General features: G+C 45.3%; 1 protein-coding gene across 1 annotated transcript in view; it reads right to left on the reverse strand.

The window, feature by feature from the left end:
* Window positions 1-12,340, reverse strand: part of LOC147678455 (extracellular calcium-sensing receptor-like) — a 58,806-nt gene that overhangs the window by 43,223 nt on the left and 3,243 nt on the right. Inside the window, exon 2 of the mRNA XM_086945638.1 lies at window positions 11,898-12,189. Coding sequence (XP_086801764.1) covers window positions 11,898-12,189 — 292 coding nt within the window. The remainder of the gene's footprint in view (window positions 1-11,897; window positions 12,190-12,340) is intronic.

Raw genomic sequence — 12,340 nt, forward strand, 5'->3', positions numbered from 1 at the left:
AGCCCTGGGAGTTCCCAGAACCAACAGAAAGATCGACCTTGTGTCAGACCCCTGCAAATTCAACTAGGCACACAGCCACGACCCTACGGCTACCCAGACGGCAAGGCAATTTTAAAAACAATAAACAATAGCAAACTTCCTGGCTGAAGGCAAAAGCTCAATATATCAAAATCACAATATGCAGTTGCCTGCTTTATTTGTCCATTTTACGGCTTCTTAAGTTATATTTCTGTTTCGCTGGTACTGTCTGATCGGCAAATAGTGTATCACTAGCAGCTGTTGCAGTGTTTAAGTTCGCAGATGGCAAAGTTTCTTCTGATGCTGGAGGCAAATGTTCAGTGTTCAAAGGAGTCTTTTCAGGAGGAGAGTCAGGTTTTAGAGTGTCAGTAATCAATTCGGCATCGCTGAAAGAGATGAATTTCGGCGTGTTTTCAAATTCAGAGGAACCAATTCCCTTCTTCACCCAGTCGTCGTAAGGGAGCGGCAAAGGCACACGCTTTACATGGGACGCATGCACCCAGTGCTTGCGTCCAGCCACACGAACCGCTGTCCTCGTTGCCAGTAGGATTTGGAAGGGCCCCACAAATCTCGGTTGAAGGTTCTTCGTCCTCGCGAAGTTCTTGATGACAACGAACTCGCCTGGTTTCAGCTGATGCCCTGGACTCTCCGGAGGCTTTGGCAAAGCATCAAAAACCTGTTGATGAATAAGACTCAATTTAGCAGTCAAGTCGTAAAGGTAGTCTATCAACATAGGATATTCTAGGGAACAAAACTTTTTAGGCCTTGGCACACCCCAAATATTTGCCGGGCGGCCAAAAATTATCTCATAAGGACTGAGTCCCACCCTAGAATGTACAGTTGCTCTCGTTGATAGCAAAGCCAAAGGAAGTGCGTCTGGCCAGGCTAAACCTGTGGATGCTTGTATTTTAGCCATTTTCAGCTTGAGGGTGCCATTGTAACCCTCCACTAAACCAGCAGACTGGGGATGGTTTGCACTGTGGAATTTCTGTTTCAACCCTAGGCCGGCACACACACTCTGCATAACTTTCCCTATAAACTCACTTCCGTTATCTGACCATACAATCCGTGGCATTCCGTACCTAGGGAAATATTCTTTGAGAAGAATCTTGGCAGTTGATAGGGCAGTATTGTCCTTTAGTGGATATGCTTCGATCCACCTGGAAAAAGCACAAACTACCACCAGGACATACTTCAAATTATTGCAGCGCTCCATGTGAATGAAGTCTAACTGAATCACTTCAGATGGGCAGGAAGGGGGAGCGAAATGACCAGCTGGAGTTGGAGTTCCCTTACCAGGATTATGCATCAAGCACACCATACAATTTTTCACCACTCTTTCTGCACACTTACTGATCCCCTCATTCTTCCAGACCGGAGCCAACATCTTACAGATCCCTTTAGAACTTATATGCGCTACTCCATGCGCCATCGTCACTACTGCAAGCACATACGCATCGGGCAACATCCAACGCTGCTGTTCTGTCAAATCAATCCAACATCCATTCGAATCCAACTTGCCCATACTTTCTTTCCATACACGTTTCTCTTCCTCAGTTGCTTCTTTCTGAATCTCTTTCACACTTTCCATAGTATCCTCGCACATTCCAGACTCAGCAATCCATCTTGCAGACGTAGCAACATACATTCTGCTCATCGTGTCTCTAGCTGTCTGTTTAGCAATTTCATCAGCAAAAGCATTCCCACGACCAACATCATCCGTGATTGCTTTATGAGCACTGCACTTCACAATCGCAACTTCAGTCGGTAAGGTTAGAGATTCCAACAAGTCATTAACTAGCTGGCCATGTTGGATCTTAGTCCCATGGGACGTAATGAAACCTCTTTCTCTCCACAACCGGCCAAAACTATGGGCCACGCCAAATGCGTACTGACTATCTGTGAATACATTCACTCTCTTTCCCTTAGCTAAAACACACGCTCTTGTTAGGGCGATTAATTCTGCAGCTTGGGCAGAATTCTGACTCACTCTTGCAGTCTCCACAATCGTCTTCAAAGTCGTTACTGCGTAAGCAGCAGTCACATCACCATTCTTCAATTTAAAACATGATCCGTCCACATACAGCGTACCATCTGGATCGGATAGCGGAGTATCCTTTAGGTCGATGCGTCCTTTTGTCTCTTCCTCCGTTTTAAAACAACAATCATGTGGCTCGGAATCACTCGACTCTTGATCAGTCGGCAACAGCGTTGCTGGATTCAATACATTACATCTTTTGATCTGAATATGACCCGCTAGTAATGTCAGCTCGTAACCAGATAGTCTCGCACTGGTAAGGTGTTGTGTCTTCGTTCGATTCATGAGTGTATCCACTGCATGAGGAACCATGACCACTAGCATGTTGTTCATCACCAAACCAGCAGATTGTCGAATGGAAGCCGCAGCTGCCGCTGTAGCTCTCAAACAACTAGGCAACGCTCTAGCTACCGGGTCTAATGTTGATGAAAAATACGCACAAGGGCGTTGTTTATCACCAAACTTCTGTGTCAGAACACTCAACGCGCAACCTTCCCTCTCATGAACATAGAGCGTGAATGGCTTACTGTAATCAGGTGTACCCAATACAGGAGCTGAACACAAGGCTTTTCGTAATTCAGTAAAACTCTCTTGACATTCATCAGACCATGGTACCGGACTCGGAACATTTTTCCCAGTCAAAGCTACCAACGGTTTTGTTAAAAGAGAAAAATTTGGGATCCACTGCCTACAGTAAGAGGTAATACCTAGAAAGGCACGTACTTCTCTCTGTGTGCGTGGAACACTCATTTGTGTAATTGCTTTTATTCTCTCTGGGGTCAACTTCCTTCCCTCCTTTGACAAGAGATGACCTAGGTAGGTCACTTCTTGGCAGCAGTATTGCAATTTGGAAGGAGACACCTTGTGATTCAAATTAGACAAATGATGCAATAAGGAAATTGTAGCTGCTTTGCAAGTTTCCTTGTCATCAGCAGCCACTAAAAGATCGTCTACATACTGTATTAGAGCAGAACCTGGAGGAAGGACAAAGGAATCTAACTGGCTTTTCAGTGCTTGACTGTAAATGGATGGGCTCTCACAATAGCCTTGTGGAGCGCGTTTAAATCTGAAACTTCGACCTCCTAGACAGAAGCCGAAAATATCTCTGCTTTCCTCGGCTATCGGAATGCTGAAAAAGGCATTCTTCAAGTCGATGACTGAGAGCCAAGTAGCTGTAGCAGGAATCAGTGTTAACAAAGCAGTAATGTCTGGAACTACAGGAAACTGCGGAATTACAATCTTATTAACTTCTCTAAGGTCTATGACAAACCTATAAACTGGAGGCTTTGTAGGATCAGTTCGTTTCAAAATTGGCAGTACAGGACTGTTGCAGACATTTCCTCTCGTTTCTTCGACTACACCTTTCTTAATCAAATCTTGCACAATCAATAAAAGTGCACGCTCACCTTCACTAGATATTTTGTATTGAGGAATTCTTGGAAATTTCACATTTGCTTTCAAAGTCACTACATATGGTGGTATTTCTAAGAGACCTACATCATTAGGACCAGTCGCCCAAAGAGAATCAGGGAGTGAACGCAGCTCTGGCGGGAGTGCATCCATTGACAAGTACATCGGAGAAGTGATATTTTTACCCAATGTAAGCTGTACTCCTTCCGGAGAACAGTACAATGTCGCATATAGTCGTTTTAACAAATCTAAACCAAGCAGATTTTCATTACAACCTGTCGTCAAAATCAGAGGTGCTTTTAAGTGACATGGTCCAACAGAAATAGACAAAGGACCAGATATCGGGTTGTAAACAGGGGCGCCTGAAAAACCTACAGAGACATTTGTTGAGCCAGACAAAGGTGCGCCAGGGAGTTTCGCATGAATGATAGAACTTTTTGCGGCACCAGTATCCAACAGAAACGGTTCGACTACACCTGATGTTGCTACTGCGACATAAGGCCCACTCTGATCCACTGGAACTGATACTACTCCCTCTCTCTGTCCATGGCTGTCCTAGTACCCATTTTGCTGAAAACCCTCATCTACTTCACAATAGTCCTCAACAAGATATTGTTGAGATCTGTTTTGCTGAGTAGACTGTCCATTTCGTTGATCAAAGTGATTGGAAGGACGATCATTCGTTTGTGGAGGCATAGCACCTCGTCCTCGACCTCTAGAATTTTGCACAAAACCACCACGACCTCTCTGAGCTGCTGCTGCATTATTCTGTGCTAAGATTGGACATTCATTTTTGTAGTGACCCTCTTTCTTACAGTACGCACATTGGTTCCACTGATATTGAGGTCTTGATGCACTATAATCTGTCCTTTGGTACGAACCTTGCTGCATATTAGTCTGATTCGTGCGGGGCGGATACGCCTGCTGTAAAAGAACTTTAGTTTTTAAATCCTTCGTTTTCTTGTCTGATTTCTCCTTTTCCTCTTTATCCCTGTTTTCGTAGTACTGCGCAGTCGCAAGTATTTGCGCAGTTGTGGAAACAGCCCACGCACTTTCTGAATCTTTTAGTTTATTGCATAATTCAGGTAACAAATTATGCACAAATTTATCGACAAATAGTCTTTGTCCTCCTTCTGTACTCATGTCCTGACCACTATGATCTACAAAAGTCTCCTCAAACCTCGTGAAGAAGTCGGAGACACTTTCGTCTTTCTTCTGCCTGCATGCTGATAACTTGTCCCAATTAACACGTAATGCTGGCATCAAGGTCTTCATTAGATCAATTATTCTACCTGGTAGATTAGCAATTAGAGGTTCGGGTTTCGCACCACCTACTTGCTGACCATCCGCTGCAGTGATGGCTGCCCAGTCACCACCTAAGGCAACTTGATGATCCTCTCTACGAATTTTAGCCCACACCGGTTGCGGAACCACATTACCAAATAACATATCGATGTCGGCTAAGTTCATTATACAAGCCTCAACTGTCTGTGTTAATTCCTTGTAATATCCAGCAGGATTCTTACGTGGATCTGGCAAGGCCTGTTTCACTGCTAGCACTTCAGCTCGCTTCCATGGAATGTGTATCCACACTCTCTGGAATTGCGCTGGAGCACCTGCAATACCAGCATTATCATCACGTGCCACTGCTTCGCGCCAGATTGGAGGAACTTCCCTCATAGGATATTGGCGACTTAGCTTCATTTTTCCTCTTTCTAAATCTCTCGGCGAACGAAGAGATGGATCATTCCTAAAACTTAAAATAAGTTCCATCGCTTCTTTTATATTTTCACCCACTATCATTCCTGCAGCAAAGTCTTTCTGAACCTTAATCAAATCTTCTAAATTTGATTCAACATCATCGTCTTCTATCTCCTCACGTAACAACGAGCACATCTCGTCAAAGACATACCGTTGCGTTGGCTCTTTCCACTGCATAAAGGTGTCTAGCACATCTCTCGTACTATATCTCCTACTCTTCTAAATCCATCTGAGAGCCGTGGAATCTAAAATTCCCCGTTCCTCAGTACTTGGAAGCTGACTACGTCTCTGAACAGAATCGGAAGTAGGAGTCTTGATTAAAGTTTTATAGAAAGGAGACAGAATGTTAGATACGGAATCAGTGATTCTTCGTCGAACAGAAAGTGGAGTCAACACACTCGCAGACGCAGAAAACGCAGTAGAGGTAGGAATAGATAGCGGAACAGTAGGAGTATCGAGGAAGATAGTTTGTGGAGTAGTAGGTGCAAGCGAGACAGATACAGGTATAGAAGTCGGCAATCCAGGAGGAGGAGGAGCCGTAGGAACATTTACATTGACCACAGGAGGTACAGGAACTTGATTCTGAGGGACAGGAGCAGGAACACCAGGTTGTCCAGCAACCGGCAATTGAACATTCGGGACAAGTGGAGCCGTAGCACCTTGTGCATACGGTGGAGGTGACCGTAACAGATAAGATAGCAGAGGATCGTTTTCGGAATCCTCCAGTATTTTAGCTGTTTTCGATGGCAAGGCAGGATAGCACTTGTCAATCGCTAAATTGTGTTCTCTAATGGCTACATCTATGGCTTTCTCACACTCGTTAGCCTGCAACTGTTTAGCCGCTTGCTCTAGAGTCAACTCTTCTTGTTCTTTCTGTTCTTTCTTTAACCTTTTCATTTCTCTCTGTTTGGATTCCTTTCGCCAATAACGGAAAGAATCAAACATTGCCGGCCGGGCTTTCTTCCTAAACAATTTCGCTTCTAAATTATCGAGAATCTCGGGTTCAAAACTACCATGTAATGGCCAACTAAGGACACCATCGTTTTTACAGTAACGGACCCACACCTCATTATAAGATATAGGACCCACACCGTGTTTACAATATAAGTCATATAGGGGAGTCCCAATCGGAGGAACCAGACATGAGTCCTCCAATTGTGAGTCACTGTTGCAACTAAAACACGACAACATACAATTTTTCCGACTTACCATTTTTCAGTCCGGAACACAAAACAAACAAAACACAAAACAAATATGTGCACTCGAACCAAGAACTTAGGCCTACCAAAACGAACTGATGTATCGATACCCAAACTAAACCAAATAGATTATCGTAACTAGAACAACCAGTGATAATCTTACAAAACCAAACCAAACCAAGAACCGATCAAGGATTTTAGTAACCCTCACAAAGTAACCAGCTAGCTATCACTAAATACTTAACTGAGGCACTGAAGACGTCACCAAGGAGAAACCCGTCACGTTTCGCTGTACTAAGGACTGCACCTCGGGTCCAAGACAGGGCGACGGTCAAGGCAACGGCCCACTGCAGCCGTCCTGAACGGGAACCCTCGTGGAAGAGAACTTCGGGCCACTTTTGCGATATGCCGGGATCGATGAAGTGGGGCGCCTCCCTCAGGAATCTTCACACGAAGCTTCTCGAACTCTTCAGGCTTTTGGACCGGTACCGAATGACGTCGCCCCACGTTGGGCGCCAATTGGAGTTCTGGACTTTTTGGTTCCGTCCAGAGGTGTCAGGGAACAACACCCAAAGACCCCGGAGTTCCACCTGCCTTGGTGCACAAATGAACAGAAACACGGGCTTCTCGATGGTGGCGTCAAAGACCAAAGGTTTATTACTGCAGGGACACAGAAGTCACAGAAACTACGCATGGGCAGTAACTAGGAGCCTGTTCGATTTGTACAAAGAGGGTTGCTCCTTATATACTGAATTTTAAGCTGGGGGCAAATTCTTTACATGTAATACATTCCCAAAACCTTTGTGTCTAAAACAATAAATATTTGGCGTTACACAGGAACCGTCGATAATATCTGAGGCCAAACATTACGAAGAGAGGGGTTCCCACTAGTTTGTCACAATTCCCTGTCAATATTGCATTCAGGATCCGGACCGCCTCATCGTAAAGTTCGTTACCTCCCCCTAATAAAGATTCAGCAGGAAAGAATCAGAGCCAGGTGTGGAAGATAGAAAAGTGGGATAAGGGATGTTTGTGGGTTGTAAATGGGCAAGGCTACCGGCTTCGGCCGCCTAATCATGATCAGGACAATGGACACGGAGACCAGTTTGGCAGGACTGGCCTCGGGCAGAGGAGGCAGCCTTTGTCGAGTCATGCAGCTACAGCGTGAGCTGGTTTAAGGTGCACGTGTCAAGAAAGAGGTGAATCTCCGGCTAAGGTTACGTGTCCTTAATCGAAATGAAGTGATCAGAGGTTATTGCGTATGTGAGGGCAAGAAACACAAAATGGCGGCCATGATCTAAGATGGATGCCGTGGGTAGATCAGAAATGTGTTTATAAAAGGAGTGCTCTTGCTCGTAGCGTAGCGAAAACACCAGGATATACTAAATGGATCATTTGCGATTCGCTGATACCAATATTATGTATTTCCGACAATGTTGAAAACACGGGTTCAAATCGTCACGGAACCTCAGTACTTGACCAACAGTGAAAACAGGAGGAACATTATTGCAGGCCTATTATTATTATTATTATTATTATTATTATTATTATTATTATTATTATTATTATTATTATTAAATATATTTTATTAAGGTATTGAGTTTCATAGGCATTGTAAAAACTTGGCAACAAGTGTGCTTGTAGTTATAGAGACATTTCCTAATTCGCCATGTATAAGGTATCAACTGAGCATGTCATTACAGTCGTCAGCACGTACCAATGCTTGTAATCAACATTATGAACACTTCAACAAATCAACAATTGTTCAAAGTGTTAATGCATCTGTGGAGTCTGCTTGTGGATGACAGTACTGCGGTGTGTGTAGGTAGACCAGGTGTCGCATAGGTGAAGTGTGTTAGCGAACAGCACCAGTAGGGGGAGTGGCATCCCAGTGCTGAAAACACTGTGTGTCCAGGTGGCCAGAACACGTGTCCCGCAATGGCCTAGTAGTGATAGTCGTGTGAGTAGAGGGGACGTGTGCCAGGGGCAGCTCTAGGCTCATGGCGGCCCTAGGCAGGGAGCGTAGGTAGGGGCCCTGAAAGAGGGGATCCGGGCAGAGTGGAGCTCGAGGCCAGTGAAGAGCGGGGGTCAGGGTGTTTGGAAGTTGAACAGAGCCGGAGACCGCCAAATCCCTGCCAGGGGCCGCCATGCAAATATGTATCCATCCTCAGAGGATTAATATGTTAAGGATATATATTGGCATGGTGGCCCCTGGTGTTTGGTGGCCCTGTGCAGGTGCACAGCTAGCACATGCCTAAGGCCGCCCCTGCGTGTGCGGGGAGTATAGTGCAGCTGCTCAGCAGGGCTCGAAGTTCATACATGTGTGATGGTGAGACATGGTTCACGGGGGTCTTGCATTGTTTTTGTCCTCAACCTGAAGCAGGAAGATGTCCCAGCATTCTCGACTGGTTCTTGTGTCCCCCTGAATCTGGGTGTATCCACATGGTGTTGGCCTATGCTCGCAGCCAAAACAGCAATATGGGCAGCCAGCACTGGGGATCTGGGGGAGCGGGCGCCTCCCATGCCAAGGCTATCGCCTTTAAAATAGCACAAAGGAGAGATCAATGGAGATGTCTGTCACCTGTTTACAGCGGGCCATTCAGAAGAGCGGGGCGGGTACATGAGTTTGATGCACTGCAGGGAGAGGTAGGCTTGGTGTACATAGTTAAATTATGTAAAGTGAAATCTGGGATTTTGGTACATGTCCTTCACCATTTGTAGAACACAAGACCTGGATGAATTTGTCAGGGGTTGTGGGAGTACTGAATCCCCTCTGGCCCTTGCTCCAGCAGCATACTTTGTTGGGGTGGAATTGAGAGATATACAGTGAGTAGTGATTGCATGGCGTGGGCTATCTGCAGCTAGAACCCCCATGTAGCACACAGCAACCTTTGCATCATGTGGAATGTAAAAAACTTGGCCAGCCCCTCTCCTGTAGATGTCCATGACTTCCTGAAAGGACATAATGTTGCCCAGGGACGCCTGATAAGTGCCATCTCAGGAGATGGGAGTATGTGCAACCAAGCTAGAGGCCGTTGCAACTGAGCTGCTGCATAGTCAACTCAATGTTGGGTGTGCTAAGGTCACCCTCCATCAGTGTACGTTGCAGGGTGGTAAGTGCATCCTGGCTATGTCTCTCACTCCAGATCAGATTAAGCAATAAGCTCTGCAGTAAATCACAGCTCAGCATAGAAACTCATCTTGAAATGATTACGCTTGAAATGTGATGGTCTAGGTACTCGGCTTGAAATCTGGCCATTGGATCCTTAGGTAGTCAACAAAGAAGGGACAGCTGTACACTAACTGTACTAACTGCAGCTCAAAGGATTTGAACACTAAAGGCCAGATTAAGGGTTTGGTGGTCCATGGGATCCTGGACCCTTGGTGGAGGTTTGGGGTTGTTACTTGCCTACTGCACAAGTGGTGCGACCTCCTCACTATGAGTGAAGCGGTTGGAAAGTTTGGGGACAACTACAACCTCCGAGGGTCTGTGATTCCCGGCGATAGTGTGGCAGGCCTGAGGCTGTAATATGCTTGGCGGTGCTGCAGCGGCACCTCAAAGCATACTAAGAGTTTCCGCCAGCCTCACTTTTTATGGTGGTGAGCCTGCCGTGAAAAGTGAGGCGGGGAGGAATCTTCCTCTGCACCTGGGAATACATGCAAGGTGGCACATGGTGTGGCCCCCTGTGTCCATGCACTCCCTGTTTCTGCACGGCATGGACTGAACAGTGCATGCCATGCAAGAGCAGCTTTGATCTTCCCATTGCGGTTCTTTTTTGAAAGGCACCACTGTGGGAACTCCAAAGTACCAGCCTCCAGCGAAAATGCAAAAATACTTGTAATCTGGCGGGCAGCCGACAGTGCGCTTTGGTGGTGCAGGCGTGGGGCGGCGGCATGGCAGCCAGCTCCTGCACCACCAAAGTCATAATCAGACACTAACTCCTCAGGTAAGTGCTCTGTGTTTCCCTGACAGACATGCTCCAAATTTATCTTACAGTCAGTGGTGAAAGTTAATTTGAGGAGAGGCAGGTGGGCAACACACGCACACGCGCCCACTTACTTACACCCATGCATCATATAAGGGCAAACATTCAGTCCCAAATGAAAAGCACAAATGCAAGGACACACTCACACTCATTCACATCACCACTCACACAAAAAAAACTTACCGGGCTGCAAAGGTGATCTTAAGGGGTGGGAGGGAAGCCTCAGTGGTACATGACGTTTGAGACTGTCACCTGCTCTCACTGGCTATGTTGCTATGGGTCAGCCAATGACCGGTTGGGACAGTCTCTTAATTATCACAGAGAGAATGGGGTGAGTGAGAATGCTAACCTGTCCCCACTCTGTGACAAGCATCACTGATGTACACTCGCTCTGGGTATTTCAGGGCTTAATACTGAAGTGTACCGGTCCAAGGTCATCAGTGATGACCTCCCACCCCCCATCATGAGGGGAAGGACATCCAAGCTTTTTCCCAGGCTGAGCAATTCTCACCCACAGGGCTGTGACATCTTCAGCCTGTCAAACGTCAGTGTAGACAGCCAGGTGCCTGCATATTTAGGGCACGTACAGCGTCTGGCTGATTGCCCTGAACATGAAGAGTGTCTGTTAGGCTGACCTTGCTCAGCCTGACTCACACTCTATATGTTTGGAAAGAGGTGGGGGTGTGGGGCCCCTTCACCTTTAAGGGTGGTACACTGCAGCGTCCAGTTCCAATATATATCTATTAAGTATAGGAACTTGCAAGGAGTCAACCTGAGGAAAATCTATTCATTAATTAATAAGAAAGAGTATTGTTTAGTTTTCTTTATAAGGTTTTTAAGATGTTACGTTTTTATCTGAAAATTGTGATTTTTTTCAAAATGTCATGATTTTTCTTGTGAATGAATTTTGTTAGTGTATTATATGAATATTGTGTGACTTTTTAGCTGAGACAATAAGTACAATTTGATTTGAGTTGGTGATTCGCTGACAGCAATAACACTTGAAACAACCATCTTTAGTACTTTTATTGTAATTTTCCCAAATTTTGAAAGAGAACAATAGATTGCAAACTATGAAATGTACAACAGGATCATCTTCTCTTCACAACACTGGATTCTAGAAGTGCAGTCTGGTGCAGTATGTAAAAACATTATTATTATGGAAATTCACAAAGTACTGAAAATGTTATGAGCTAATTAAATTGCTCAGTTATCACTGCAATCTTTGTGCATCCAGCATCATGGGTATGGAGCAATAATAGGCAGTCTTAGCCTGTGATCTCTTACTGAGAAATAGTCAAGCATGTCAGCTACAAAGGTTTTCTGGTGACCTAGCCACTATAGAGGTAGGTTTGTGTGATATTAGACTACAAACCATGCAATAAAACTCAGACTCTCCTTACATGGGCTGCCTGGAAAGAAGTGCATTAATCCTTCATTATGAATTTAGCTGTATGGATTGTTTTTTCTTTCTCAAATTCTTACCTGGGGGAGTCTGTACAGCCCAAGTACCCGCGCCATGACGACGGAGCCCGATGACCCAGCATCCCCAATGACGCCCATGAGTTGGAGCTTCTCCCGACAGCAGAAATTTGGAACAGACTCATTTTTACCCGCCAGGATCCATAGTGTTCCCTCGAGGGATCGCTTCAATATCCTACATGAGTCATATATTTGGAAGCCAATGGTAATGTTGGGTAAAATGTTAGGGTTTGCATTAATCTCCTCAATTGCGAACACCATGGCTTGAAGGGCTCGGTAATTCGGTGAGCGAAATCTGAAATATACACAGTATGCTTCAAATTCAGTCATTTATAGCAGTATATTTTTGAAACACAATGCTCAATCATCAATAAAAGCTATGATGGGATAGTTAGGGACCACAATATTGATGCAAGGGCACCAAAATCACATTTCAACCATCAGAA

The sequence above is a fragment of the Lissotriton vulgaris genome, chromosome 12, assembly GCF_964263255.1.
Source record: "Lissotriton vulgaris chromosome 12, aLisVul1.2, whole genome shotgun sequence".
Lineage (NCBI taxonomy): Eukaryota > Metazoa > Chordata > Amphibia > Caudata > Salamandridae > Lissotriton > Lissotriton vulgaris.